The sequence below is a fragment of the Carica papaya genome, chromosome 7 (assembly GCF_054855325.1).
Source record: "Carica papaya isolate Zhongbai chromosome 7, ASM5485532v1, whole genome shotgun sequence".
Taxonomy (NCBI): domain Eukaryota; kingdom Viridiplantae; phylum Streptophyta; class Magnoliopsida; order Brassicales; family Caricaceae; genus Carica; species Carica papaya.
In genome coordinates, this window is record NC_142315.1 from 25612943 (window position 1) to 25640822 (window position 27880).

At 34.7% G+C, this 27880-nt stretch overlaps 3 protein-coding genes across 6 annotated transcripts; all 3 read right to left on the bottom strand.

Moving 5' to 3' along the window:
• Positions 1-204: 204 nt before the first annotated feature.
• LOC110811093 (mannosyl-oligosaccharide 1,2-alpha-mannosidase MNS1-like) lies at positions 205-18570 on the bottom strand. Of its 2 annotated transcripts, XM_022037472.2 has the most exons (14): positions 17926-18570; positions 17765-17812; positions 17492-17686; positions 16801-16913; positions 16506-16571; positions 16187-16358; positions 15767-15856; positions 15541-15665; positions 14391-14456; positions 2920-3028; positions 2730-2828; positions 1962-2042; positions 1711-1881; positions 205-992 (listed from the first exon to the last, which is right to left on the bottom strand). In XM_022037472.2, the coding sequence occupies exons 1-14, from the start codon at positions 18082-18084 to the stop codon at positions 801-803; spliced, it is 1686 nt and encodes a 561-aa protein (XP_021893164.1). In that variant the 5' UTR covers positions 18085-18570; the 3' UTR covers positions 205-800. The 2 variants fall into 2 exon arrangements, with proteins under 2 accessions (XP_021893164.1, XP_021893165.1); XM_022037473.2 differs by lacking the exon at positions 14391-14456.
• A 153-nt stretch (positions 18571-18723) lies between these two features.
• Positions 18724-24733, bottom strand: LOC110811094 (4/1 protein short form protein). Its single transcript, XM_088208173.1, has 9 exons — positions 24723-24733; positions 23620-23751; positions 21329-21434; positions 21090-21145; positions 20847-20924; positions 20382-20455; positions 20162-20295; positions 19985-20080; positions 18724-19018 (listed from the first exon to the last, which is right to left on the bottom strand). The coding sequence occupies exons 4-9, from the start codon at positions 21129-21131 to the stop codon at positions 18873-18875; spliced, it is 570 nt and encodes a 189-aa protein (XP_088064299.1). The 5' UTR covers positions 21132-21145; positions 21329-21434; positions 23620-23751; positions 24723-24733; the 3' UTR covers positions 18724-18872.
• On the bottom strand, positions 23463-26896 carry PAP28 (purple acid phosphatase 28). Of its 3 annotated transcripts, none has more exons than XM_088208170.1 (5): positions 26617-26896; positions 26353-26500; positions 25566-25993; positions 24723-25190; positions 23463-23751 (listed from the first exon to the last, which is right to left on the bottom strand). In XM_088208170.1, the coding sequence occupies exons 1-4, from the start codon at positions 26800-26802 to the stop codon at positions 24735-24737; spliced, it is 1218 nt and encodes a 405-aa protein (XP_088064296.1). In that variant the 5' UTR covers positions 26803-26896; the 3' UTR covers positions 23463-23751; positions 24723-24734. The 3 variants fall into 3 exon arrangements, with proteins under 3 accessions (XP_088064296.1, XP_088064297.1, XP_088064298.1); XM_088208171.1 differs by having other exon boundaries at positions 23463-23835; XM_088208172.1 differs by having other exon boundaries at positions 26353-26534; positions 26617-26757.
• Positions 26897-27880: the final 984 nt, after the last annotated feature.

Consider the following 27880-nt stretch of genomic DNA (forward strand, 5'->3'; position numbering starts at 1 on the left):
ATTAATAAAAAGATACGTACTTAATATAAATATTTTTATAATTTACATTATTATTATAAAATATATATTTAATTTAAAAAATATCAAAATAGTAACTAAATAAATTTGGAAAATTAAAAATAAGAAACTCAAAAAAGCATTTATTTTCAACCTTCTAATAATCACTTCTAAAAACCTAACTCTATTTGTTGTCTTACCAAACACTAACTAAAATATGTTAAAACTGCTAATATATAGCAAATAAACAATTTCAGTTACCCTCTATTTCTATCTCCTAGTCACCTCCATGAAATTCATTAAATACTAACATACACACTATATAACAAAACAACTGCATTTCAGCTGAATGCACTATAAGATTATTCATTAATATTCAGCATATATTTATCTAAAAGGGTTCAAAATCTAAAAGGACTAAATCAAAGTTAATGGCTGGGGTTCCTTTAAGTTTATTGAGAACAAGGTGCTTCCAGTTAAGGATTGCAGCTTGTTTACTGTAAAGGATCTGATGAATATGGCGCCTTTTTTTGTGTACCTAAAGCAGTGCCTATCTCTGGGCTTCAATTAGTTGAAACTATTTGGAACAAGTTCTTTTTGTCCTTGGCAACAGAACTCACCACTAAGAACAAGGACCTCTAAACCTAAGAAAATCAAATCAAGGCTTAAAACTTTAGGTAACTACATATAATAAGAAGGGAGTACCTGGTGCGTTTAACCCAAAAAATTTGGTGGGTTGAACTTAGGTCAACTATGACCCCCTCACTGACTCATGTTTCCTCCGTCACACATCCTCAATGGTTTTATATTAGTCTGCCTAAAGATTTTTTTTCGTGAAGATTTCGAGTGACAATTCTCAGAGGATGGGCTTCGGTATTAAATACCCATTCATCCAAAGAGATGAGAGATGGAGGTGAAAATAAGAGGTAGAGATATTTGAGAGTCTCGGCTAGGAAGAAGCTCTGCATCATATTGTCTCTGACACCAGTTGTCACCTGAGTACAAAATGTTAAAATCAAGAACATGAAAAGATCTCATTGGAAAAAGAAACAGGCTGCAAGCTTCTTTCAGATTTCAACAAAGATATATAATACATGCATATACATATGCACATACAAATGCACACGCTTAAGCTTGATTGCATTGCAGGAAGCAGAACAGTATGATTTAACATTACAATGCACATGAGATGAAAATCAAGCTAGTGCATATATTAATCATCTTCCGGGATTTAAAAGACAGAAAAATCTGCAAGGACTGTGGTAAAGAAAAGGCTTAAGAGTAAATTTTGATAAAAAGCTCTTATGATTCATATAGTCCAGATTAAACTCAAAACTCTGGATATACACAAATAAACCAATAGGTTATGGATATCTTAAAAAACCTTCCATCTGTTTCGAAAAATGTTACTGAGGGTTTTCAGAGGGTAGGTTTCACAGAATTGATATATGGGTTATCCAACAAGAGATGAAAATTATTTCCCATCCCCACCTAAACAGTTAGAAAGAAAGCACACACATGCATGAATGGAAAATCACACTAAGGTAGAGAAGTAAACGTCTGAAGTTCAAAAACCCATGTGATCTGAATCTGCTGAATGTGGATAGTAAGAACTAAGCAATGAGTGTTTCCTGGAAGCCATACTAGCAATACTGATAATCCTTTATAAAATAGAATATTTAAATTACAGCTCTAGATTGAAGGAAAACTTACATCTTTAAGCCCCACGTATCCTGTCTCCAAACGGGAATTCCTTTCAAATGCTTGGAAAATATTCCAGCCCCATTCTTGGTATGTCTTATTCCCAGTGAAACGCCAGAGGTAAAAGAGGGACTCCACTGTCTCAGGCCTCAAAATATTCCAGGATGTGCCAAGACTCATGTCCTATAAATTCCTTTTTACATTATGTACAAAACATTTTCTTTTATTAGACAAGTTCATTCAACAGAAGAGCTGCTCCTTACCTGTCCAGCACGAAAGAAATAATTCTCTCCAGCCAGTTTTGTAGGTGTTGACAGATAGAAGTTATAACAAGTCCATGCAAGCTACATTGCAAAGCCAAATACATTTCAGTTAAATGATTAAAGGCACCAATAATCCTTGCTATAATCAAATTGTCAAGAATGCTTAGGTTGGGGAAGCTGTGAGTTTAGCCATAGATTGCAACCTGAAACTACCACATTTCAGAAATATATTCTCCTTGTATGTCTCCATCCTACAACCCCAATAGACTTCTTCATCAAGCTAGTTAGCTTCATGACTGCTAGCTAGCAGTTACGATCCTACTTCATGTAAAATTGGCTTAGAAAGTACCATAAAAACAATTCTTCACCATATGAACCAAAACATATTGTGATGTTTTGTCCAATCTCCCTAGTCCTGAGTACTTAATATTGTCTGAAAAAGCTTTAGGTGCTTGAGCAGAATGAAATCCATTCAAGCATTTTATTTTTTCGATGCTTCATTTTGCTTCACTTATAGTTTCTTTTCTCTTATCCTGTTTTCTCACTTTTCCTTCATAGAAGAGTCAATATTAAATCCTAAAATCAAAAACTAAAAAACAATCAGGACCATGCCTGCAATATCAAAAAACTAACCCCAGCTCGTAGCGTAAGGGTTAGAAAAACATCAGGTGAGGAGCTTTTCCTTGATCACAGCAGATTTCTTTTCCTTGATTAGGAAAAACATCAGGAAGGTAGGGTAAAATCCATGAGTATATTGCTTATGGATACCTCTTCTGCCAACGATAAGTATTTTGCAGCTTCCACAGGGCCATAACCAGAAGATCCTAAAACCAACATCCCGGGTACAAAACATGCTAACTCATCCATCTGCACGCAAGAATACAGAAACAAGGCGCATCATAATATTTAGCCATCAAATAACATCAAGAATCTTCTTGATTAGTTAGGCAGATCCTACCTTGTCCGTATGTGAATTTCCAGTCTTTTCACATAGGTACGCAAAGGAGGATGGTGTTGTTCTACGAACCAAACTTTGCAAACCCCTCATTGATGCCTCCCACATTTCTCTGTTTTCAGAATTTATTGATGCTGGTTTAGTTAGAAATATGTCTAGAAAAGAAGAATTCTCAATAATGGTAATAGCAACCATGATACTAGTGAAAAAATTAAATAAGGTGTTTAAATCTGATAGCAACTTATAAACACCTTGGTAATTGTTCTTGTTTCATAATCCAGTATGTATGGTCCTCATAAGCAACTTATGAACACCTTGGTAAAAGCAACCATGATACTACAAATCAATATATCCTCTACGTGTTTTGGTTATAACTTAAAGTATTTATTTCTTAAAGTGTTAACCCTTGAACACTTGAACAACTTAAACCTTCATATTTCAATTTAAACAATTAAAACCCTGATATTACATAGTGAGAAAAAGGCTTCAATTGAAATTTGAGTAAAATAAGTTATGAGATGCAGTTATATTCATCACTCATCTCTCTTTCATATCCTGAAAGAAAGCAATATAGTAGTGTTTCCCTGAAAATCACTGGCATCTGGCAATCACCAGAGCGAAAAATTCTCACTCCATTACTCCTTTGCCATCCCTGCCATCCGTTTCTCATCATTTATTTCCCATGTCCAATGACCCGTGGTGGCACCCCCTTCTCACAGTGACACTCCACTTCTCGTTAGCCACTCAGTGCAGATCCCACAAATCCTTTTCTGTAAACTAGCCTAGCCGCTCACCAAGCTAGCAAAAACTTGCTCTCTCCAAAAGTAAGTACTAGGAAGCTAAGCAGACCAAAAAGCTCAATTGGCAACAAGCTAGACAAGCTCTGCTTACTCAAATCCAAGAGTCCCGGTCTCATCAAACTGTAAATGCTAATTGAAATCTTATTCATGAACCTACAAGCCCTTATGTCCAAAATCAACACCCATTCATCAAAATTCATAGAAACTGAGACTAAGAGCACTTGAATTATTCAGCTTCATTATCTCTCTGGGTCACTAGGAATGAGATTATTTTCACTCAAGTTTGACATTTAACTACATACAAGCTCCCAAAAACCAAAAAATCAATTCCTCCTCAAATAAAGGATCTTCAAACTTCTATCTAATTCCTTAAGTAACTGAATATGCGCCCAAAGATCAGTACACTTCAAAATCAACAACCTGCAATCAATCTCATGTCAACTTCAAGTTGCAGGCATTTGTCAGAAGAAACCGCAGAGGGTCATCTCTCACCATTTCCCTATCTGACTTGACACAAATGGAATTAAATGGACCTGTTCCCATTTAGATTTGAAGACAGATGGCTCATTGTGAATGATTTTAGTGCCAAATTCAAAGAGTGGTGGAAGGCAAATGAGATAAATGACAAGCCAAGCTACAGGTTAGTGAATAAACTAAAGGCGAAAAAATCAACTATTAACGAATAGTGCAAGGATGAGGATTAGAGGAAGAGCATGGAGACACAAGGTTTGTTCCATGACACACAGACAATTAACGATTTGGAAGACGAGGGAGAAATTTCTACAGAAGATATAGTGACAAAGGAGGCGCTAAAGATGGATTTCGCAGCTAGATTACAAAGAGAAGTAGATTGGCAACAAAAATTGAGGGCGAGATGGATTAAAGAAGGCAATTACAACATGAGATTTTTTCACTGCACGACTAGTCACCATACGAGATGCAGTTTTATGAAGGGAATGGAGATTGAGGGAAGAGGGGTCAAGGGTAATGAAGATTTGAGGCAAGGGGTCAAGGATTACTTCTGTAGACTATATTGCGAAGAGTTTGTTAGACATCCCAGATTGGATGGCATCAACTTCAATATGTTGGATGAGGCGACTAAGGAACATATTGAAAGAGACTTAACTGTTGAAGAAATCTATGAGGCTCCCAAGCAATGCAAGAAAGACAAAACTTCAGGTCCTTATGGTTTTAATATGGGTTTGTTACAGAAATTTCCGTATCTGGTCAAGGATGATGAAATGGAACTAGTCAAAGAATTCCATGATGTGGGTACATTATGAAACCTCTTAATTATAATTTTTTTGGTGCTAATTGCTAAGATGGAGGATGCTGTAAATATTAAGGAGTTCTAACCGATAAGCCTAGTGAGTTGTATTTATAAGCTTATTACAAAAGTTTTAGCCAAAAGAATCAGTAAGTGTTGAACAAAGTAATTGGAGAGTATCAACATATGTTTGTAGAAGGTAGATTATGGAGGTGGTACTGATTGCTAATAAAGTTGTTGAAGACTAGTTGTACAGGAAGAGAGATGGTGTATTACGTAAATTAGACATGGAGAAATCTTTTAGGGTTTTATTGATTACTTGCTTGATAGAATGTGTTTTGGCTCCAAATGGAGGATGTGGATCAACACTTGCATTACTGCAACTTCGTTTGCAATTATGCTGAATGGAGGTCTGTCGACTTTTTTCAAAGCATCTAGAGGGATTAGACAGGGAGACACATTTTTCCCTCCATTGTTTATCATTATGATGGAAGTTTTGAACAAACTGTTAGTGAGAGCCAGAGATTTGGGTGGAACAAGGAGAGACAACAAAGGAAGTAATTCATTTTTTTTGCTTATGATGTATTATTATTTTGTTAGCCAGAGGAGAGATATTTGTTGAATCTTATATGTGTTTTGTTTTGTTTCCAAGTGGTATCTGGTCTAAATATAAATCTTATGAAGTCGGAGATGGTCAGATTGGGTAATTTGAGTGATACTGGAAGACTAGCATTGATCTTAGGCTACAAAGTTGTGGACTTGCAAATTAATTATTAGGGCCATGTCGTTGGATGCTACTTGTAAAGATCTGAGGACATGGGATCCCATTGTGAATTAATGTGAGAAGAGACTTGCAGGATGGAAGAAAAACTTCCTATCCAAGGGCGGGCGATTAACGCTTATCAGGAGCACATTATCAAACCTTTTTATATACTATATATCATTATTATCCGTGTCAAAGAGTATGGCCAAGAAATTGGAAATAATCCAGTATAGATTCTTATGAGACAACTTACTGGAAAAATAGAAAATATCATTTGGTGGCTTGGAACAAGATTAAAAGACCATTAAATCAGGGAGGTGTGGAAATTAGATTTATGGTTGAAATGAATCAAGCTTCAAAGGGGAAATAGTTGTGGCAATTCATGAAAGAAATGCATAGTCTATAGAGAACAATTATTGAGGTAAAGTATGGTACTACTGACAGAGGGCGGTACAGCAGGATGCCGAAGAGACTGATTGGGAAATATTTGTGGAAAACGATTGGAGCTGGAAAGGATAAATTCCATGAATGCATTAGATGGAGGGTAGGGGATAGGGAGGGACTAAGTTTCTGGTTTGACGCATGGCCTGATGGCAAATCTCTGCGAATGAGGTTTTCGCAGATTTTTGCTATAGCAAGGAATAAGGACATTATTGTTAAAGACGTGCCTACTGGGAATTGAATGAAATATGAATCACTGTTAAGTGTATTTAAAAAAATGAATCACTGTTAAGTGCTTTGTTGATGTGAACAAAGGGAAGACAAGACACACTAGGTTTCATGAGATCCTAGGACCAAGATGAAACTCAAGCTCTCATAGAACAATACATGGGAGTTCATGGCAATATAAGCTTGAAGGCTCACTGTTTCAAGAAAAGCCAGGGTCAATTAATGTCACAAGGCCATGGCCACCTTAAGGAAGGGCAAGACATGCTCCAAGATGGATCTCAAGACCTCATAAGCATAAGAGGCCAAGTTTAAGACCCATAAAAGAAAGATGTTGCCATATGAACAATTCAAGCTTGGTAGGTTACAGTTTGAGTTGTCTAAAGGAAGACCAAAGCAGATTGAACTATCTAAGTGGAGATCACGGCCTTATGGACTATTCAAGACAAGGCCAAGGTATTTTAGGCAATGCACAAAGTCCGTATGAAAGGCTAAACACAACATATGAGAGGTTTGGATCACATGGAACGACTATGACAAGTTTAAAGCCAAAGAACTCAAGAAAGTCTTCCAAACTTTGGCTCAAGAGTGAATCCTTAAAGGAAAAAGGCTTGGATCATATTTGAAAGCCTATAAGTGAAGAAAACAAGGCCCATGCAGCCAAAAGAAAGCTAGCATGCCAAGCCTTATGAAATAGGGTCACATGGCAAAAACGATTTCTCACCCAAGAGAGATTTTCTTTCATCTTCCTCTCCACCTCAAATTCGGCTACAAAGAGTCCTAATCTAAGTAGGACCTAGGGCAATTAAGCTTAAAGAATTCAATTTCATCTTTTCAAGAGTTCTAAATAAGTGTTTAAGTCATGGAGAGATCAAGGGAGCTTATCTACACATCATTTTTTTTTTTAAAATGGCTTATCTACACATCATAAATCCTAATTCAAGTAGGATTTGCGGTAAGGCATTCAAAGAGTCCGAATTCAACTTGAAAAGGGTCCTAAGTAGACTTTATCTTCCTAAATTAATATTAAATAAAGTGTTAGAATCATACTCGGAATGGGAAAGCTCAAAGGAGATGATCTCCCACTCATGGCCGAATATCTCCCTAGATTTTCTCATGAAGAAAGAGCTAGTTCCTACTTCAACTTGGATGCATCCTAATCCATCTTCAACACCGAAATTCACTAAATATCGGACTCCAAAAGCAAGCCAAATAGTCCAAGAGTGGTCAGTTACAATCAAGCTACTTCACCAAGAGAGAAGAGTTTTAATTTATCTTAATTTATGAGTCTTTATTTAATTATTTCTTTAGAATCCTAGATAGGATTTAAAGATAAGTTTTCTAGTTTTAAGTTTTTTATTTTTATTGTAATTCTCAAAGACTATGACTATATGAAGGCCCCACACCTTTATTTGTAATCAATTCAAGTTCAAATCAATAAAAATAAAGCTTTTGCTTTAGTTAGCTTTCGGCTTTTTGAGTGCTCTTTAGGAAGATCTCTTCAACCTTCTTTTTAAGTGAGGAATCAATTATACTTATCAAGGTAACTCTTGTAGTGTTTTATCAATTTTTATTATTTTTTCCAATTACTTTAGTTCTTAATCACAAATTAATTGTGAGATAAGTAAGGGATTATTTAAGAATTAGATTTTTGTGCTAAACTGTATGTGTGGGAGGGTTTTGGATTGCACTTATTGATCCCGGATTCTGCATCATTGTTCATTGGTATCTCTCAGTGATGAGTATAATCAACCTGTTTAGACTTTCGGCACAACTTAGAAATTTATTGTGGAGACATTTTATGAGGGTTAAAATATTATAAAATATTTCCTATAAATAATAATATGATTATCTTTTCAAATATATTAGTGTAATTAATATGCTGATTTATGTTGGTTATCATATATAAATCAATCTACATATATAAATATCTTTATTCTCATTTCAATAAAAGACACGTAAATATTCAGTATTTTTGCTTCTCTAACCAAAAATATAGTATTAGAACTAGGGTTAAGATTTTAGAGGTCAAATCAAATAAGGATTAAACAACCCATTTTTGACGCCGAAGGAAGTCAACCACCATCCTCCAACTAGTTTAGATCGCGGCCGGCATGATGGTGCCCACAGAAGAGTCAAAGGAAGCCTTTCTCTCTTTGTTTCTGCGTCTTTAAACGTCGGGTGAGTCGCATTCGGCCGTTTCGTGTACGTCTTGCATTCGGCACAAAGTCAGAACCTGAAGAGAACCTCAGCCGACCTAGTCTGAGCAAGAAACCAAAAGGCTAGAGTGGAGAAAGCAGAGGCGGAGCAGATCTCGCGACAGCAAGCTTTTTCCGGTTTTTCGACGTGATTTGAGGTGATGTTACAAACATCATTCTGAATTCAGGCGTGCATTTGGATTCAGTGGTGATTTCCGGTCAAAAGCAGACATTTTTATGATTTCTGGCAATAACACATGACTCTCTAGCGGCAACTCGTGAACTCCAACGGCGGCGTGTGCGGGGGCGCGTGAACTCTGGTGGTCAGCAGTGAAGTTCTGGTAAAATTGTTGACAGCCGTGTGTGAAGAAGTACTCTATTTTTTTAGATTTTTTGGTATATTTGCAGTATTTTTTAAGTATCCCTGACTATTGTGTTTTGGGTATTATAAGTGACATTTTTTATAATTTATGAATTGAAATTGATGATAATATTATCTGCTATTACTGCCGTGAACAAGAATATATAAAGTGATATTATAAGAAATTGCAGAATCATAATCGGAGGACACAAACCGCTAATATTATTGCTACTACTGTTAGCTCATATTTTGAAAGAACTGTTATGATTTCAGTTGAAAAGTATACTAAATTCATTCAGTATCAAAAATTTTTTAAAAAAATTCTACTTTTGTTAAATCAGAGAAAAAATGTTTTATCTCTTCTTCGAACAGATAAGTGATTGATTTTTGTGTTACAGATCACATGACAGGTAATTCTAAATTTTTTTAAAGTTTTCGACCACAAAAAAAATCTCTTTCTGTAACTATTGCTGATGGATCGACCTAACATTGTGGGTTTGGAGACCACAAAACCAATATCATCTATTACCGTATCATCTGTATTAAATTTACCTAAACTTAGCTTCAATCTGACTTCTATGAATAATCTTACTAAAGATTTGAATTATTGTTTTATATTTTTTCCTGATTACTATGTTTTTCAAGATCTTATGACAAAACAGATTATTGGTAAAATAAATATATCATATAGTCTCTACATTCTTGATACTTGAGTATCTCGATCGGTTATCTGCTCTAATGTTATCTCTCCATTTGAAGCACATTATCAATTGGGACATCCTTTTAAACCGCTGTTAAAGAAGCTATATCCTTAATTTTATTATGTATTTTCACTGGATTGCGAGTCATATCGGTTTACAAAATATCACCGTAGTCCGTCAGGTTCAAGGGTCAATAGATAAGCTGAGTCTACTTTTGAGTTAGTTCACTCTGATGGTCGGGGTTCATATTTTATTCTGTCTAAAACTGAGTTTAAGTATTTCGTTACTTTTGTGGATGATTTTTCTTGAATAACTTAAATATATTTTATGAATAATTTTTTTAAAGTATTTTCTCACTTTAGTACTTTTTGTGCTGAACTCAAAACACAATTCAATGTTTTTATGCATGTATTGAGAAGTGATAATGCCAAGAAATATATTTCAAAGTCATTTCAAAACTATATGACTCAACACAGGATCCTTCACCAATCCTCGTGTGTGGATACATCATCTCAAAATGGAGTCACTGAGAAAAAGAACACACATTTATTTGAGACAGCTCGAACCTTCTTGTTCCAAATGCCTAAGCAGTTCTGGGCTAATGTTGTTTGTATAGTATGTTTCTTGAATAATCATGTCATCTATAGTACTTGATGGAGATGGTTCTTACAATCTTCTTTTTTCAAATAAAACTTTATTTTTGGTGCAAGTTAAGATATTTGATAGTACCTGTTATATTCGAAATGTACGACCTCGTGTGACAAAATTGGACCCAAATGCGTTGAAATGTGTATTTTTTAGATATTTTTACCTTTAAAAAGGATATCGATGCTACTCTTCATATCTCAATAAATATTTGATATCAATTGATGTGATCTTTTCAGATAAATACATTGTTCTTCTCCTCATTGTCCAAATCTACAAGTTATGGGACAAACAATAAGTGGCTCATTTATAATTTCACACCAGATACTTTTACTGAACAAACAGATAATAGTACTTTTCCAAATGATGTGTCTGCACCTCTACTTGAGCAAGTTGATAATAGTGTTAGTGTGCCTCTGACCCAAGTGCTATCACCAATTGTTCATATTTATTCCATAAGATAACAGACTAATGATACATGTATTGCATCTGGTCCGTCATCATCTAACACACGACCTTAATCTTCCCATCGGTTTTTGTAAAGATAAACATCAGTGCACCATTTTTATGCCAACTTATTCCATTGCTAATTTTATCTCATATGACCATATGTCTTCTTCATTTATTGCTTTAATTGTTTTTATAAATTCAGTTTCTATATTCAACACAGTTAAAGAGGCTCTGAATCACCCTGATTGGTGTAATGTCATGTTTAAAAAAATAAATACTCTTGACGACAATTATACCTGGTATCTGACAGATTTACCCAAAGAAAAAAAGGTTGTAGAGTGCAAATGGATATTTGCAGTCAAAGTGAATCCAGATAACTCTGTAGCGAGACTTAAAGCTCAACTAATAGCAAAAGATTATACTCAAACTTATGCGGTGGACTATTCTGATACATTCTCTCCAACGGCCAAACTTATCTATGTCCGTTTATTCACATCTATTGCAGACTTGCGAAATTGGCTCTTACACCAATTGGACATTAAAAATGCATTTTTAAATGGTGATCTCCTAAAAGAAGTGTATATGCAGCAACCATCTAGCTTTGTTATTTAGGGGGAGTACAGAAAAGTCTATCATTTAAAAAAATCTTTGTATGTCCTGAAACAGAGTTCCTGTGTATGGTTTGACAAATTCAATGAGGTAGTCTATAAGTTCGGACTGAAGAAAAGCATGTGTGATCATTTAGTTTTCTATAAACAATCAACAACTGGTATTATACTTCTTATTATTTATGTTGATGATGTTGTGATTATAGAAAAAAACCATGCAAAAATATTCTCTCTCAAGTCATTCTTGCACAACAAGTTTAATACCAAAGACTTGAGACAGTTAAAATACTTCTTGGAGGTGGAAGTAACAAGAAGTAAGGAAGGAATTTTGTTATCTTAGAGAAAGTATGCACATGATCTACTGATAAAAACAAGAAAACTGAGAATTAAGTCATACAATACACAAATGGTATCAAATGTACATGTTACAAAAAATGATTATGATCCCCTTGATGATCCAGAAAAATACAGGCGATTAGTTAAAAAATTTACTTATCTCACTGTAACTCGTCTAAATATTATATACCCTGTCAGTATTGTTAGTCAGTTTATGTCTATACTTACAGTCAACCAATGGGAGGTTCTGAAATAGATTTTGTACTATTTGAAAAGTGCTCCGAAACTTGGCATAGTATTTAAAAATTATGAACATACTCACATTGAATGTTTTACAGATGTTGATTGGACTGGATCTAAAATTGATAGGAGATTTACTACGGAGTATTGTGTTTTTGTTGGTGGGAATCTCGCATCATGAAAAAGTAAGAAACAAACAGTTATATCTTACTCAAGCACAGAGTTTGAATATAGAGCTATGACCCAGTCTACATGCGAAATCTTATGGATACATTATCTTTTAAATGAAGTGGGTTTGAGACCCACATCTCCTATGAAACTCTGGTGTGATAATCGGACTATCTTTTATATTACCTCGAATCCTATGTATTATGAGAGATCAAACATATTGACATTGATTGTCACTTTATCCAAAAAAAAAATTTAATAAAACTTTATATTCACTAGTTATGTGAAGACAGAAGAACAATTTGGTAATATATTCACAAAACCTCAAAATGGATTATGGATTGAATATCTTCGAAACAAACTAGGCATGATTAATATTTATACTCCACCTTGAGTAGTATTAAAATATTATAGAATATTCCGTGTGCATAATAGTATGATTATCTTTCTAAATATGTTAGCATAATTAATAGAGTGATTTATATTGGTTATCATATATGAATCCATCTATATTTATATATATTCCTATTCTCATTTTAATAAAACACAAGTAAATATTCAATATTTTTTTCTACAACCTTTGACAATAAGCTTTTGTCAAAGAAATCGCCTAGCGAATGAAATTTCTGTTTAGACAAATTTAAAAAGTAAATACAACCCCAAGAATAACATTTTTTGCATAGGAAGCAATTCGTTAGATAATTTATAAGTTAATGAAGAAAGAGAAGATCAAGACAAACTGGTGCTGCTTGTATAAAGAAACGGAAGAGACTTGTGGCCACTTACTTATCAGGTGTCCCCTAGCATATAGCTTATAGTCTATGGCTCTCGGGATTTTGAGTTATATATGGGCTATAGCCAAAATTGTCAATGAGGAAATTTGAGTTTGGACAGACGTGAGTAGAAAGAGGCAATTGGGGTTCATCCTGTTGACAACTATTTGGGTGCTTTGGAAAGAAATGAGTAGAAGAGTCTTTGAGGAAGTGGAGGAAAACTTTGATAGATTAGGGGAGAGATGGTTTCAAACTCTTAGTATTTTGATTTTGAGGCAATAGTTGTATTCAATGGAGAATTTAGGAGATCTAATTAACATATTGACTGAAATGTAAATTCTTTTGTATCTCAATTTTGCACCCCCTTGGTACATGTAATTTATACATTACACGTTCTATTTCAAAAAGAAAAGATCAACAACCTGCAATGAATTTAGATTTTTCACAATTTTAATAGGAATTTGACTTGCAGAAACCCTGTTGCTTGCCATTCTCTGTCAACTCCAAATTCACAAGATTGACAATGCTGGGGATTAAACTACAGAACAAGAAGCTCCTACCCAAGAACATAAGCAAAGTCAAATTAGTCAATCAAGTTTTGACATGAATGTAATCCTCCCGACCATATTTGATATAAAGCAAAATTTATCTCAAAATTAATTACATATATTGAAGGCTGGCTCATTGGAAGTGAAAAGTCACAGTTGGAAGGGCAAGCCTCATGGGCCTTTGGGCATGGAAATTGAGGGACGGGTAGTGGTGACAACTGAGAAAGGAGTCAGAGATTGATACTTTGATGGTTGTTGTCAATGACATTTAAACCAACCATGACTATTGTGCTCTACTGTTAGGAGGAGATATGGGACACGTAGTTACCACATGTTCTGTTGCTCAAAATGTATATGGAAGATCTAATTTTCTCCTTTGCAGACATTAGGGTTTAAATGGTATTAAGATCTAAAGGTTTCAATTTTCAAAATATGTAAACTTCAAGGTTTCGGTTCACAATGAGAATCTTAAACTAAAGAATAGTTACATACCTTTAAAATTAATAATTAAGTTCTTTAAGTTATTAATTAGACATTTCTTTCAAAACCATGCTAGCTTTCATAACCATATAATGGAAAATCAAGTGGAAAAATATTCACGTCACAGAATCCACTTATGGACACTACTGCTCATTATAGAGCTCGCATACTTCAATTCTTTCATGTTACTCAAACTATCTATGTCAGCGAAGCTGCTTGTGGAAACTCCATATGATAGAATATACATCATGTTAACACTAGCCATATACCAATCGAACACTTGTAAAAATGTCAACATAAATGGGAGCATTTTGTATCACATACAATAAATTTAAAATTGTGTGTTTGAAAAGGCTTTCTAACTACATTTTAACATAAAATATATATGTAAGTTCTACCATAAACTGCAAAGTTATATTCTTATCACATTGAAATTTAAAACGAAAAGAGAACATCAGTTAAGACGTCACCTATACTGCTTTACAGCTTCTGTTTTATTCCCCTGTATCCAAACCTTGAGTAAATATTCATAAAAGCTGCAGCATGAGTAAAATTGTGCAGATCAATATAGCAGGTAACAGGCATGCTTGTTACCTAATAATGCACATAGAGACATGCTATGGGAGATAAACTTGTGATATGTACGAAAGGCTACACAAATAAACGTAGACCATCCAAAAGGAATTTTTAATATATATAATGTGGATATAAATATAGATTGGACATTTACTATCAGTTTAAAATTTTAGTATTATTAGAAATATAGACCCTGAGTGTTGTTCGATTTCTCTCAATTAAATTTCAAGACCAATGTGCTTGCTAAACAGTTTAGCAGGCATGTTAAGAGTATAAACAATAAAAACGTAAATAATAGAGTAAGTTATTTTCTGCTTCTGAGATAATCTGTCACAAACAGATATTTCACCACAGAAAATAGGATATATACATATATATACATACAACTATGTTTGTATATCTCTTTCTTTATATTTAATTCTGTCGTATCAGGTATCATCTATTCCTTGTACAAGTATAATAGAAGAGAAATACAAATACTTTGTATACTTTATCCTATTAATATATATGACTAAATGGGATTTGTTGGAAATTATGTCTACACTACCGATGACGTGAAACAGCATAGCTGGTTATGTTATTCAACTTAATTTATCAATATATTATGTTTAAACATGTAAGGAACACAATTTTTTACATATATCTGCCTCGACTGCAATACCCTGTTGCTTAAGCACTCAAATTCATGCAATACTAATTGTTTCCAGGTCAGAATTTAGTGAAGGTTAGCTCCAAGAACTACCTCAATTTTTTTATGCAATGTAAAACACAAATTAGAAGCTGAAGCATTAAACTCTTAGATATAACTTAGCCTAAAGGAATGTCACAGATGCAGCTCAACAGCCTCCCCAACTATATGCACTTAAAAGAGTTGATTTCCTAAAATTCAAACTATAATATAGAGTTGAGCACCAACTTGTGCTCCAAGTTAGCACAAATTTCACTCCTGGATGTAGCAGACAAACACAGTCCAAGTCTTGTCATTAGTAGAAAAGTTAAATGTTCTCCATATCAGATATATTTTTTGAAACTACGGGTTGTTACCTATCACCCATGGCACCAAATGTGATTGTTGAGTGAGACGTCACTCCAGTGTGAGGATTAATATATATAGGAAGCAGACCATCCACAGGGAATGTTTTATGGAGTTCCTTGATGACATTCTCTGCCTGAATAACATCAGACAACTTAGAACAAACATCTAAGCATATATTAGGTGAAAACAGAAGATGGCGTGTCAGCCCATACATAAATGTGACAGAAAGAATACCTTCTGCTGGTACTTGGGGTCTCCTGTCCTCTGTGATAGAGCAATAAATTCAAGTTGTTCGGTTCCAGAATCTGCTAAAATACTGCTCCCCTAGAAACAGAGAATCTTTAAATATACTACTACTAAAAGATGTTATGAGGTCATGTTTCTAGGTCTAATTGGGAATCCTCTTCTCATTTCCTACTTTGGACTTTGATTTAGGGCCTTAAACATTGTAAGGAAACATATGAGCAGAACCCTATATATCTTAAACATACTATACGAAAGATCCAAGAGATGTAGTTTTTAACTCCCAGATCAGTAACAATGTCATACCGCCAATCTAACCAACAAAAAGATAATGCTTTGAGTGAGCATCTAAGTTACAAAAGATGAACAAAGAAAAAGACTGTCTAATGACTTCAAGAGAATAAAACTTACCCTTGTCCACCTCGGGTTATGTGCATTCCCATGCACCAGGTTAATCCGATTATAGGGAATTCCTGATGGTGTATTCCATGCAGGCAGCAGCCTATCTGCAATGTCTCTGGCCTTTTCAAGGAAGATTTTATCACCAGACAGATCATATGCACTAAGGAGCCCACCTAAAACTCTGAATTCAATATTAAGATTAAAAAGCCAGAAACAATGGTCAGTGCTAGTGACTGTACAGATTATGTTTCACAAATAAGATAATATATATGCTGGACATCTGAGAAAGCAAACTATGAAAGGAAAAATAAGATTAACATATTCCAACCTTATAGTTGTCTCAAAAACACTAGCCTCATAATCTTGGTTAAAATCCAACGAGTTTGCAACCCACCTGCAATAATTTGTTGTGATGATTAATAAAATATGGAAAGAGAAACTTTTAAGACATAATCAAATTAGAACCAAACATTAGTCATCTACTAGAAACCCCATTAGTGATTGTAATGTCTCATGCTTTATCAAATTAAACACTTGGATAAGAAAATACCAGCTAATAGCATGAAGACAAAGCATATAAACATAGGAAAGCTGAGCATCTCATTGGAAAATATAAAACTCACTCTCTGGCTCTTTGGAATTGCTCGTGGAGGTCCATTATAAATAATGTGTCAAGAGAATCTATAAGAGTTGCTCCAAGGCCACCAAAGCTATTGACACCATTCTTTGTTTCTGGCTGTTTCAGAATGAGATTTAACCCATCAGATGCATGATCTGGATATGTAGGCAAAAAGCGTGAAATATATTAGACAAATTGCACACATTCCTTAGAAAAGGAACCTACGGATTACTTGTTTTTGGAATGAAAGAAATCAGTCCCATAAAGTAAGGTATGGGTGAGGGGTTGACTTAAGAGAAACTTCTAATGCAAAGAGACTGGGAACAACGCCTAATACCAATTGCAAACATGGCAGTCCTTTACTGCCCAAATAGAAGAAAGTCCAGTTTTATAATCTGAAATTACCAGCAACAGTGCAGGGCATGCTTGCTTCAGCACCCTTATCTATTTCTTCATTTTTCTCCATTTTGAATCAGAAATGCTTAACCTATTGTTTCCATTTACTTGTAAATAGACAATTTTCAAGAAAACACAGTTCTACCTTACCACAAATTCATGTAATCTTATGTGTAATTCATTCCCCTCCTAAAAGAGACCCATAAATCACCAGCAGTTAGCAACATAAACACATGAAATCCTTGTCAGAACAGAAATGGAAAATTAATCAACAAAATTTTCCAATGATTTAGAGAAACCTGAAGTTCATCTTGACCCCAAGCGTACTTTTCATAACACGTCCATGCGTGAAGCATAGCGTCTTTCACTTTCTCTCTTCGTTCAATATCAAGTGGATCATCCTTAACAACCTCCTTCTCTGTGACTTCCCTAGTTTTAGCCCTAATCTGGATGTCTACACCCGATCCTTTTAGACGATTTTTTACATTGTCAAGCTGCAAGTATATCCAAATAAACTTTAAGAAACGAAACAAATCAACAAGAATGTTTCGGGAAAAAGAACGAATTCTTACCTGATTGAGCAAGTTTGTCAATTCCTGATTCAATCTCGATACCTCTACCTATAAAGCGAAGAAATTCGTTTAACTTGTTAACAGAAAAAATTAATTGAAGATGTGGAGGAATGAAAAACGAAATACAAAAATGCAAATCGATGAGGATAGAGAAGAGGAACCTGGTGCTCTCTGGTGAGAGTGTAACGGTCCAAGACGAGGCAGGTAATGGCGACCAATGAGACGATGGTAAGCACCAGTAGCTTCGTGTTCTTCAGGTAATTCCTCGGATGACGATATCTCCATCCGTTTACGGACGATGAAGAAGATTTCTTCCCCATTTTTTTTTATACAGGTTATCTCAATTTTGTAAATACGGATTGCAGATGGAAAATAAAGAATTTGCTGAAATGGAGATTTTCTTGAGATGTCGTCCTTATTTGTTTAGGTTCTTGACGAATCAATAGATGACAAGCGGAGAGGTTCGAGAAGAAGGTCATGTCTGGTGTTAGTCATTATAAATTCACCGCATTGGCTTCCACCCAAAAAAGAGCAACAGGGGGGTTTTTAAACGCCTCAAAACGGTGGGAAAGACGGAAAAACTCGTTTTTTATTACACGCCAGTTATTATTAGAAGGAGATGGATTAGCCGGGTCGGGTTGGATTTTATTGGGTAGGATCAGATATTTAAAAAATATTTTTTTATCAGAAAATCAATCTGAGTTAGATCATTGTAAAAATGGATTACTTTTTTTTTCAAGAATTTACTTACATTCATTCAGCCATCGTTTAGTTGATTATTATGTCCCTACACCATTAAAATAAATGTTGCCATAAATATTTTTTATTTAGTTTTTTTTTTTGAAAAAAAAAAAAGAATTTTATTTGGTAGACTGACTTGCCAAATCCGATTATTATGACAAAGTAATTTGCTTAAAATTTGAGGGTGAAAAAATAGTGTAAACGGGCAAATAACGACCTTATCAGAACTTCTCAATTTGGTGCTAGAAAATTAAGGGAGCAGATTCATCTCAGTTATACAAACAAGGTTATCCAGTATCAAACGTCGATACAACAATTCAACATGACAAAAACAGCGAATTTTAGCAAAGGAAGAGGAGATTCCTACCTAATTTTCTGCTGAACAAGAAATCTTCCTTCGGAGGATCTCATTTTCTTTCCTCAGTTTCATCAGCTTCAGTTTAAGTGATTCTACCTGCAGATTTGATGCAAGATCTCGCTGTTGCTCAACCAACTTTGTTCTGCTAATTAATACTGCCAGATTAACAATCAGCAACACCATTTGAATTAGTAAAGTGATTCATATAGCCATGCAGCAGAGCAGCTTTTTGAATTGTGAACACTTAATCTTGGGTGGGTTTTTTGGTCTATAATGCTCTATATCTTTAAAGTTTTAAGAGATAAGATATTTTGGCAAGAAAACAAGAATCCACAGAGGTTTTGTGCAGTTTTTTTTTTTTAAATTCCAGAATGGAGCAATTGTAATCAACTCGACAATTAACCACCAACCAAACGATTGAGAATCATAGAAGTAAATTCAGATACATATGCAACAGAGCTGCATGCTGACTTGTAAACACTAGACCTCAAGTCTAGAATCTAAGCACAAGTAAATTGGATTCAAGACACACTTCAGCGTAGTTGAGTCATGTTGGCGAAACTGACTATTATTATTACCCCAAGATGGTAGGACGTGAACCTAGAGTGACCAAAAACTCCAGGCTTGTAATGATCCTAAATCAGAAATGAACCAAGCTACAACCTGAACAATAAACATTAACTCGAACAAAACTTGGAAGATGTAAATGAGGCAGTTGAAAGGTGAGCCTTAACATTACCCAAAGCCAAGAAGACCTGATCTTGAGGTAATCCAAAGTCCAAAACATAATGATTCAAGATAAACAGTAATGCGAAATGAAATGATCCGAAACTTCTTTTTAAGCTCAAAAACATAATTACAGGAAACAAAAAATGGGAAATGATTTGAAACATGATTGATCTAACTTACAAGATATGACCGGAAAACTGAACAACCTGCCCAATTAAGAATTACCGTTAATTATTGGAACCGAAATTATATCATTGATTTAGTTGGAAACTGAGGCCACATCCTCTCATAGAGAAGATTGTTGGTAAGATTAATCCTGAGAACTTTCCATTATTTATATATTCAAACCACAACATTTTCTCAGAGGATATGAGAAAAAAAGTGGCACTCACATTCCTTTTGCAAATCCTGGAGTCTCTTCTGGAGCTCATTTTTCTCTTCCTGTTCAACCAGCAAGCACTCCCTCAAATCTTGAATCTCTAGATGATCTGTCAAGTACGTATATCGAGCTCATTCATTTGTAGAAAGAAAGGAAATTTAGGAAATGCATAGTGGATTTTGAACCTGACATTTTGACTCCTCATCAGAACGGACTTGATCCAACTGGTTTGCCAGAGCTTGAATATGGTTTATATGTGCTGTTAAATCTTGGCGGAGGTGATTATTGACTGCTTCATTTGATGCCTTTTCAAGTAGAAGGCCTCTATAAATGGTTGCTTCATTCTCAGCGAAAAACTTAATTCAAATATTAGAGGTAACATGTTTGTTTGTTTAAATAGAAAACTTCACCTGATTTCATCTTCTAACTCTCCAATTTTTGCCTCGTACCTTTGCTTCAGTGATTCCAAAGCCTTCTTATATCCCTGCTTGCAACAATTTCAACTTCTCCAAATAATACATTTCTAACAAGATAACTAGATGACAAGAATCAGTTCCACAATAATTTACAGCATCAAGAAACTTGAGCTGTGACAATAACAGAATGTTGGAAAATTCTATGGTGATCCAAAGCCATCATGCTTCCACAGTCCAACATTTCACTATAAGATAATAACTATTTTTAGCAATCACTTAATTTCTGCGTGCATTTTATTATAGCTCAAAGTTACAATGGAATATTAGAAAATAGTCATGGTGCCTCTCAGGACCACAATAATAGGACCCCAAAATGTGATCCATACAAATTGAAACTCACTGTTGCACAAGATGTACCATAGACTATAGAAATGAAGTTTAAACATGAAATAAACTTACATTTTCTTTGCTAAGACATGCATCATTCACTGTCTTCAGTTCCTCTCTCAAGCTCTGACATGTTGTCCTGCGCGCAAGCTGTATTTCAGAATAAATGTTACCTTGAGCATAGATTATAACCTAAATGAAATATATTATGCATTCCTATGTTCAATAATTTTTTTTTTACTAAACACGTTTATTATATCTGGGGACAACATTCTGAACAGCTCACTGCTGAGTAAAAACTAAAAGATGGTGCACCTGATCAGCGAGATTGTTTAAAGATTCTGTATACAGTTTCATCAGCCGCTCATTTTCTGCATTATAACTAAGATTCTTCAATGTCTACAAAAGCACGAAGCCGAAATACAGATCCAAAACCTATCTGGTCAATTTCTTAATCTAATTTCTAAAGCTGCTAAACATGAAAAAGCATAGAAACTACGATCAAGGAAAGTCCGATCTTACAAATAAAAGAATAATGAAATTCAACAACTAACCTTGCTTGAGACTGTTGCATGTGATTTCAAGAGCCTCTCTTCTCTTGATTTCCGTCCTACAGTTTGATTTCAGCACTTCGATCTCACTAATCCCCGACTTGAAGTCCTGAGAACATCAAGTTTATCCAATTTCACAAGTAAAGCCACTGTTGGATGCACAGAAAGTGGAGAACGTATATTTTGAAGTTTGGATCTAGAGAACTAATTGTCCAGCTCAATTATCCCTAGATATGGTCTAAAAAGAAGCTCGGGATTCTTTTTCCCCGGATAAATGTGATTAGCAGTCATCGTAACTTTAAGTGTTCTAGACTTCTGTTTGGTTCGCGATAAAAGGCAGTAAAAGATATGTTCCAAAACTTCAAACTCAGAACAAAAACTCCAGAAAGCAAAGCTATTTTCAAGATTGGAAGTAAATAAAAGAAAGAAACGTCACCGAGAAAATACTCATCGAACTGAATAAAGAACTATGAAGTTCAAAACTATATTTACAAATTTATATTCCTTTTTCCCTTAGAAAAATGTGAACACAAAATCAAAGAGCCTCTATTGAAATGATTTCCTTTTCCTCGTTTCCTCAGCAGCCAAACGGATGAAAGGAAGAAAAAATCATCCGAACAAGAAAAAAGAAAACAAATACAGACACAGTACATATCATACGTACTATTATACCTTGTAGATGTTATCGAAACTGGAGAGAAGCGAGACCAATTCTTCATTGCTGGTTGCCGCCATGGTTCATTGTTTGAAATCCCTCGTATTTATATAGAGAAAGAGGGAGACTTGTTCAATATCAATGAGGGGAGAAGTAAAAGCATGAATTTGTTTCTTTCTGTTTTGTTTGTTAAATATTACAAGATATATATATATATATCATTATTGAAAATGTTTTTTTGTCTTTTTTTTAAGTCGTATATTTTATACGTGGGCACGATTATATCAACCTTATAATCTAAAGAATGCGCTTATTTTGATGATATTAAATCATATATTTTTATAACGTTACAGTAAATTCAATTTTACAGTATTAATTATAAATTTTTAATTACTAAATATTCATATTTGAAAGCCATTACATATCGTGACCTTTTAAAACCCTTAATTTTTGGCCATCTGCAGTTAAAAATGTTTGTGGGTTATTTGCACTTTATTTTATTTTTATCGAATAAGATTAAAGAAATTAGTTATCTTATATATGAAAATAATTTATATATAATACACACACTTTTAAAATTTCTGAACTCGTAAAAAAATGAGTTCAGAAATATTCCTACATACTTGAGAAAATTTCTTCAGTCGTTCTAAGATCCAATTTTTTTTTTAAAGAAAATAAAGTCCATAGTCTATAATTTAAAAATTACCCTTTATCATTAGTTAGAAATTAAAACATATATTATGTTTTAATTGTAAACATAAAAATGTACTAGAAAGAAATAGAACAAATCAATTGTAAACATAAAAATGTGTACAAATTACATATATTTTAAAAAAAATTTATACTGTGTGGATAAAGACAATCCAATGATCTACATACTAGTTGATATTGATTTTTTATATTAAGAATAAATTCAAAAAATGATATGCATTAGTTTATTATATATAAATATATATATATATATATATAACATAGAATATACGTATTAGTGATTATACAAATATTTTTTTGTATTATATAAGAATTAAACAAATTAAAAAAATATTAATTAAAATAACTGTTTTAAACATGGTATAGTGAATTGGAGCACACAATTTACGAACTGGCTCTCTTCTCTCTTGTTTCTCTTGATATTTCAATAATCATAAATGGGTCATGCGTGAGAAAACTTATTGGCTCTTCTTCATTCATTATGCGGAAGCCTCAAAATTGATTGTGGACTTTTTGGCTAAAGTTTTCTTTATTCACTAGACTGAAGATTTAAAATAGATTGGAAAAAAACTTCACGAGTCCAATAATTCCCCAGAGATATTAGTTATCCAGGAGATCTCAAAGTCTACTTGATTAAAACACGAACGTTTGAAGACCGTAGGAATCCAAAATTTTCAAGCTTTTTTCTTTTTTCAGATGAAAATTCAAATATTTCATTAATTAATTAATATAATACCTACATATCAATCATAATGAAACATAAAAACACACTAACTCAAACTCATAAACTTCTTATAAATGAGAGAGATATCAATCATTCAACAAATGAATGATTTGAGTAGATGGGGTATAAATTAGTAAACCAACAATTACCCCACGAAACAAGTTCTTTAAAATAAACCGACTAACAATATAAACAATTACCTACTTGGAATCCTGCCTCAAGCCGCAGAGGGCCACGAAAGAGGGATCTCTTAACAAATGTACTTGACCGAGATAAAAGAAGGAATGCATTCCCATCAGAAGCATATATCTCAACAGTAAATTTCTGCAAGTCCCACTGCAATTCATTTCCCAGAGAAACTACACATGTTATGGTCTAAGCCATATTGGGGATTGGGGATTGGGGATTTAATAATGAGTCCTGCACCAGTGGAAGTTTTAGTGATCGATTTATTTGGTAAACTAAAACATCCAATAACATATATATATATTTACATATCTATGCATCTATAATATTTTATTTTCTCTGCTATCCGGCTTATTTTATTTGAGAGTGGCAAACACCACGTCTTGCAAATGTTAACAACCACAGGAATAATTAAAGGTCTGAAAACTTCAGATCTTGTGAGTCCTTGCGTAATAAGCCAAAGAGACAAGAAATATGATTTATTGAAGCTACTAACAAAATTTCTAGAGAATTTAACATGCTGGCAACTCTAAATATGTTATGCTTTTGGACCTATGTATATTCTGTTGGCATGAGCTATATTTCCTATCTAATTAAAGTGATTATAGGAATATATTTTCCTTTATAATTAGAGTCATTATAGCAATATTTAGGTACCTTATTTGTTATAAATGTCTTCTATTTCTAGCATAATGAAACATACAGAAAAAGAAAAAAAGAACTTCTGAGTTTTAAATACTCTTGGTCTGGGTATAACAAAAAGAAACCACTGTTAGTCAAGAGCACTTAATTATAATCCTAATAATGATACTGATCTGTGAGAAAATCCGAACCATTAATTTTCTAACATACATTAGTCTTATTCTGGCAATGACCAATTACCCAACTAGTCCATTCTCCTCTAAGGAACAAATTGGAGACACATGCAGACTCATATTCAACATAGAGATCTTTAACTTATATATAAGCAGCGGAAATTATATTTCTCTTCCCAGTTCAAGGTCAATCATTTAAATTCCTTGAAACGGAAACAATTAAGGGGGTTTCTCTTTGATATCTATGATAGCAATAACATAAATGTTTAAAAACCATGGTAAGATACAAGCTAAGGTCTGTACTACCTGCAATAGAAGTCATTGTGATGGTTGTGATTCCCATAATACTTGTTCGTGGATCTTGCTCAGGTTCTCATCATCAAGCCGCTTCCACGTCTTAATCCTCTGTACTCCCATCCACCCCCTTTCACCTTTTCCAAGCTCTGCTAATATGACTCTTGCTCTCCTCGCCCACCCAGCCTTTCCGTAGCCATGATATCCAAAGCCTCCACCATAACAGAACCATATACCACCCAAATTCCCACAGAAGTCATTAGTGTGATCATGGCCAATGAACACAGCCTTCACATCACCTATGGAGATAAAGGTTCTTAAGGCTCCTGCATTCACAAAAGAACAAGCCACGCCCTCTTGAAAGTGACCTACAATCTCTTGGTAGTATAGATCTCGAACTTCAGGAATTGGAATATGGAAGAATCCCAAAGCCGGCGGCGTAGTTGGACCTGTCAAGTAATTAACATCCTGTTTCTGGCCCTGTTAATGAGCAACCTGCAGCACATTATTGTAATCCAACTACAGGAAACTCCCTGGTGAGAATTCTATAATCAGGAACAGGTATGCCTAGCGGACTTGTAATAGAAATGGATAAATGGAATTTTGTCTAGCATAATGCAAGATGAAACTTTGGCACAAAGAAATGACGACTTAAAAAAAAAAGATAACAAATTTCATATGCAAAATACAGCCACTTGACTACCATCCACTACCATGTTCAACTTGTTTCCTATATTTTCTATTATTTTAAAGTAGAAAGTTCACAAAATCAGATGAACTTATACGAAGAAAAGAAAGTGATCAAAACAAAAGGAATAATGTCTTTCTGCATAGGCATCATATAAATTTTTTTACCTCAAACTCTCCAAAGACACTACGAAGCCAACTAAGTTGAGATTCCTTGATCCATCCATAAGTTCGAATACCTTGAACAGTCTCTCTGTCTCCACTGTCAAGAAAGAAAAGGTTGAGAACACTGTTATTTGCTAAATTGGAACCAGAAGCACCATGCACTCTCAGATTATAGTTTCCAAAGCCATCAATATCTTTTCCTATATTGTCTCTCGCATTATTAATTATATCTTCAGCTGACGGGTTGATTTGTGAGACTGAATAATCTAGAAGAGAGATAAAAGACATCAGTTCTTCACGATTCATTGTAGATTCTTGGTCATGGTTCCCCAAAACCGCTGCCCATGGAAGTCCAGATTCCAAAACGGGACTAAAAACTTGAAGAAGAGATTCAGCAGCATCAGCAGCGCTTGGACCAAATATGTTATCCCCTGGTAAAAAGAGAGAGAGCCACGGTTAGGTTAGCTTACAAGAAAAGATATGGAAAGATGATCATCTTCCCTTCCTCTTCATAATTCTTTCAATTTGACTTAAAATCGTACATATGTGTACAAATGAGTTCCACAGATTCTAGAATCCATTCACAAATTTACCTAGCTCATTAAACATAATTGGTAAAAACCCACATGAACAATGGGGTTATTTAACCCAGCCATGCTACACATGTAATGAATCTTGTCTCAAATAGAGTAAGCAATCAGTCTATCACCGTTCTAAAGCACAAGCCAAATGTCACCACATCCATAGCTTTAAAATTAAACCAGGTTTAAAATAAGTGAAAGTCATGTACCAGTAAAAGCAACGAAATCAGGCTTCTCGGCATCGAGCATCCTCTTGAGAAACAGAGTCGTGTTCATATCAGAGCAGAAATCGAACTCAGAAGCCAACACGTCCCTGCACCTAGACACGGCCCCATTCCCGTAATGCATGTCAGCCACCTTCATCATCACAGATCGGCATTAAGATCAACAACTGTCAACAACGATTGATTAATGCAATTAAGTTTGGTCTTTAGCGGAAGAACTGAAGGAGCTGGAACCGGACGGAGACAGACCTGGAGGATTTTGAAAGTGCCGTCGTAACGGAACCGGAGAGGGAGATCCGGCGACCTTTTGACCCGAATCTTGTGGTGACCGATGAGTAATTTGTGTGCAATTAGGGTGTGCAAGGAGTAGATGAGAATGAAGATTAACGTCAGGAAGATAAAAGAGAGTTTGAAGCTCGCAGTTAGAGAATCCATTTGGTGGTGGAGGGAATTGGATCCAGACTTTCCAGTTTCAAACTCGTAGAATCGAGAGATTAAGGTAAGTAAAAGGGAATCAGATGAAGGGAGAATCCGTATAGTAAATAAATTTATATTATGACGTAATTAATTAAATTTCTAGAGTACATTGCTTTAACTAGTTAAATTTCTATAATTTTTGAAAGTGTATTTTTTGGAATAAGACTCGTAAATAAATTTTTTTAGTAATTAATTAACAAGAAAAAAAATTGGTTTCCTTTTTTCAATAGTGTTTTGTTTCTTAATTATACATTAATTTAATTTAATTTTTATCACTTGTTTAAATTTAAAAAAGAATGAACTATAAAAGGAGTGTATGATGCTCTATCTGAACAACTTTTCATTGCTTAACAAAGGCACGGCACCGCTGTGCATGGACAATGATCGCTCGACCAATAAAGTGAGAATAAAGGAACATCCCAATTGGTTGATATCAGCGGAGGAGGACGTTTGTGCCACAACCTTAGGCGAGAATGTGGAAGAGACTAGTGACATGGATTTGACATAATCGGAGGATGGAAAGCAAAGCGGGGGACTTTACTAGCGTTGGGAAAGCAATCGGATGTCCTTCAAAGACAAACTTACTAATGTAAAACTGGCGGAGAGTAAGGCTTTCGACTTCGAAATTAAAGAAGAGGATGTGATATTAGCCTCGGCCGGAGAATATCCGACAATGGCATTCTCATATAGGGTCCAAAATTACCAGGCTCAATCCATGAGGAACTTGGCAGTCGTTTGTCTGTTGGGCAGAGCCATCGGCTACCGACCTCTTCTCAACCACCTTCAAAGCCTTTGGCGGCCTGCGGGAACATTTCAACTGGTTAATCTTGAGAATAATTTATATCTTGTGAAATTTACTGATCCTAGTGATTACTCACATGCAGTGATCGGGCACCCTTGGGTCATCTATGGGCACTACTTGACGTTGCAACCATGGACGGCCTCGTTCTCAATCGATAATGAACGTCTCACTTCAGTGGTCGCCTGAGTTCGTTTTCCAAAGCTGTCTATCCAATATTACCACAAAGGGGGTTGA

What these genes read in the sequence shown, in the direction of transcription:
- PAP28 (XM_088208170.1), bottom strand. Translation starts at nt 26,802, where the DNA reads ATGGATTCTCTAACTGCGAGCTTCAAACTCTCTTTTATCTTCCTGACG. An exon ending in GCACTTTCAAAATCCTCCAG is followed by an intron (nt 26,501 to 26,616) that starts GTCTGTCTCCGT and finishes GTGATGATGAAG; the next exon opens with GTGGCTGACATGCATTACGG. An exon ending in GTGTCTTTGGAGAGTTTGAG is followed by an intron (nt 25,191 to 25,565) that starts GTAAAAAAATTT and finishes GCTCATTAACAG; the next exon opens with GGCCAGAAACAGGATGTTAA.
- LOC110811093 (XM_022037472.2), bottom strand. Translation starts at nt 18,084, where the DNA reads ATGGGGAAGAAATCTTCTTCATCGTCCGTAAACGGATGGAGATATCGT. An exon ending in TGACAAACTTGCTCAATCAG is followed by an intron (nt 17,687 to 17,764) that starts GTAAGAATTCGT and finishes ATATACTTGCAG; the next exon opens with CTTGACAATGTAAAAAATCG. An exon ending in ATAACCCGAGGTGGACAAGG is followed by an intron (nt 15,857 to 16,186) that starts GTAAGTTTTATT and finishes CTCTGTTTCTAG; the next exon opens with GGGAGCAGTATTTTAGCAGA.
- LOC110811094 (XM_088208173.1), bottom strand. Translation starts at nt 21,131, where the DNA reads ATGAAACTGTATACAGAATCTTTAAACAATCTCGCTGATCAG. An exon ending in TAAACAATCTCGCTGATCAG is followed by an intron (nt 20,925 to 21,089) that starts GTGCACCATCTT and finishes TCTGAAATACAG; the next exon opens with CTTGCGCGCAGGACAACATG. An exon ending in GAGTTAGAAGATGAAATCAG is followed by an intron (nt 20,296 to 20,381) that starts GTGAAGTTTTCT and finishes AACCATTTATAG; the next exon opens with AGGCCTTCTACTTGAAAAGG.